Source organism: Palaemon carinicauda, chromosome 36 (assembly GCF_036898095.1).
Source record: "Palaemon carinicauda isolate YSFRI2023 chromosome 36, ASM3689809v2, whole genome shotgun sequence".
In the NCBI taxonomy this organism is placed as follows: domain Eukaryota; kingdom Metazoa; phylum Arthropoda; class Malacostraca; order Decapoda; family Palaemonidae; genus Palaemon; species Palaemon carinicauda.
In genome coordinates, this window is record NC_090760.1 from 71,207,201 (window position 1) to 71,209,700 (window position 2,500).

Sequence of the window (2,500 nt, forward strand, 5' to 3'; positions counted from 1 at the left end):
TGTTTCCTCTCTTTGGGAAAGTGCGTTTCCTGAACGGTTGCTTGTTTTTGAAAGGCGACTGCCGCTTCTATAAACGTTTTTATCTCTGTCTTGCACAAATAAATTATTGTTTGATATGTATTCATGATCTTCAGAAGAGTTATTCGTCTCCGTATCAATTGAACTGGTCACAAAACTCGAAGATAAAGACTCTTTTCCGTGAAAGAAATCGCTGCCATTCCCTTGAAAGCGAACGTTCCCTCGGTGGTGACGTAATTCCCGAGTGTTCTTTTCAAACGCCTCTCTCACGTAATCTCCCGCCATTTCTGTGTGTCTCAAATTGAAGAAGAATCTCTTGGTATCTGGGAGACCTCTGGGACGCCGCAAAGAATTCTCAGAACCACGGAAATGATGAGAAAGGTGAAACAAGCCGGTATTCTCAAGGTTTTCTCTCATCCAGGTCTCTCTTCTAAATGCTTGAGACAAGTCTAGCACGAAAACAAGAGCCATCATTATCTCGGTCGCCTTTTCTCGTTCCCGGCGGTCGTCTTTTGTTTCTGGTACCTGGTGCTGCGTCTCATTGGCTTGCTGACCGGGATCCTGTTGAGATAGGGGAAGCTTAACATGCCTATTATTATTATTATTACTATTATTATTTTCTAAGCTACAAACTTAGTTAGAAAAGCAAGATGCTATAAGCCCGAGGCTCCAATATGTAAAATAGCCCAGTGAGGAAAGGAAAGAAAACTGAAACATAAGTAATTAACAATCAAAATAAAATATTTCAAGAACAGTAACAATATTAAAATAAATCTTTCATATATAAACTATAAAAACTTAAAAAAAAAAAAAAACGATAGGAAGAGAATCCAAATAGATTAGTGTGCCCAAGTGTACCTTCAAGCAAGCGAACTGTAACCCAAGGCAGTGGAAGACCATGGTACAGAGACTATGGCACTACCCAAGACTAGAGAACAATGGTTTGATTTTGGAGTGTCCTCCAAGAAGAGCTGCTTATTCTACCATAAATCCATAGATAACCTTAAACTACATATGCTTACTTGGGCTATTTTCAATCCATTCTCCACCAGCATTGACCCTCAACCTAACCTAACCCGCCTAGCCTAACCTAACCTATCTAACCTAACCTAACCAATCTAACTTAACCTAACCAAGTTGACCTAACTTAACCTCCTCATTGAAGTACATCTAGGCTTGTATCAGACTCACTATGTTTGAGGACTGCAAAACAATACTTATCAAACTTCTTCCTTTATCCAGGAATGGAACCAGCATGAACTTAATAATAATAATAATAATAATGATAATAATAATAATAATAATAATAATAATTATTATTATTATTATTATTATTATTATTACTATCATTATTACTTGCTAAGCTACAACCCCAGTTGGAGAAGAGGGATGCTATAAACCCAAGGGCTTCAACAGGGAAAAATAGCCCAATGAGGAAACAATGAAATAAATAAGCTACAAAAGAAGTAATGACAAACTAAAATAAAATATGTCAAGAACAGTGATAACATTAAAATAAATATGTCATATATAGAACATAAAAAAAAACAAGAAAAATAAGATAGAATGGTGTGCCAGAGCGTGCCCTCAAGCAAGAGACCTCTACCCAAAGATAGTGGAAAGTGGAAGACTATATATACTGTATATATACATATATATATATATATATATATATATATATATATATATATACAAACATATATGTGTGTACATATATGTATATGTGTATATAGATATGTATATATATATATATATATATATATATGCATACACACATGTATAAATGTATATATATAATATATATATATATATAATATATATATATATATATATATATATATATATATATATATATATATAGATAGATATATTCCCTGCCAGTTTCAAGGGGGAGAGGTCGTAGTCATTCCCTGGCAAGAGGTTGTACCCTTAGAGGTACTGTACACTTGGAAAACACACTCTCTTACAAATTGCCGAACCAGGAAAGAGGAAGGGGTGGGAAGGGTTAAATCTGTTTATGTGTGTGTGCGTGTGTGTGTGTGCATATCGATCTACATGTTTAGACGTCCTTTTTGACTGGTCGAGTACACTAGTAAAAGATAAATAAAATCAACTGATTTTTACTGCCAATAGATGGCGCCGTCGTCTCCTCCTTCGTCCAGGTCCACCAAAATCGATGTTGTTGATATTATTCGCATTGTTATTGTTACTATTGACGTTGAGGTTCAACGCGTTATTATTGTTGTTGTTATTGTTGTCGTCGTTGTTGTTGTTATTGTTCAGTATGTTTGAGACGGTGTTCCCGGCAGCGAGCAGGAAGTTAAGGACAGTGAAAGCGCTGATTCCTTTTGAAGAAGAAGAGCAGCGGGTCTCATAGTCGATGCTCGTTTGTTTCGTCATGAACGTCACTTTTGTTTTCCTGCGAACAAAAACAGATTGTTTTTTTTTTTTTTCATATTTCTCTGTTATGTATTGATATTTT

The 2,500-nt window shown here is 35.4% G+C and overlaps 1 protein-coding gene across 1 annotated transcript in view; it reads right to left on the reverse strand.

Moving 5' to 3' along the window:
* The window catches only part of LOC137628682 (probable basic-leucine zipper transcription factor E), a 4,617-nt gene that overhangs the window by 256 nt on the left and 1,861 nt on the right, over positions 1–2,500 (reverse strand). The window contains exons 2-3 of the mRNA XM_068359834.1: positions 2,143–2,437; positions 1–579 (exon numbers count right to left, since the gene is read on the reverse strand). The exon at positions 1–579 is cut by the window's left edge and continues 256 nt beyond it. Of these exons, the coding sequence (XP_068215935.1) occupies positions 1–579; positions 2,143–2,437 (874 nt within the window). The remainder of the gene's footprint in view (positions 580–2,142; positions 2,438–2,500) is intronic.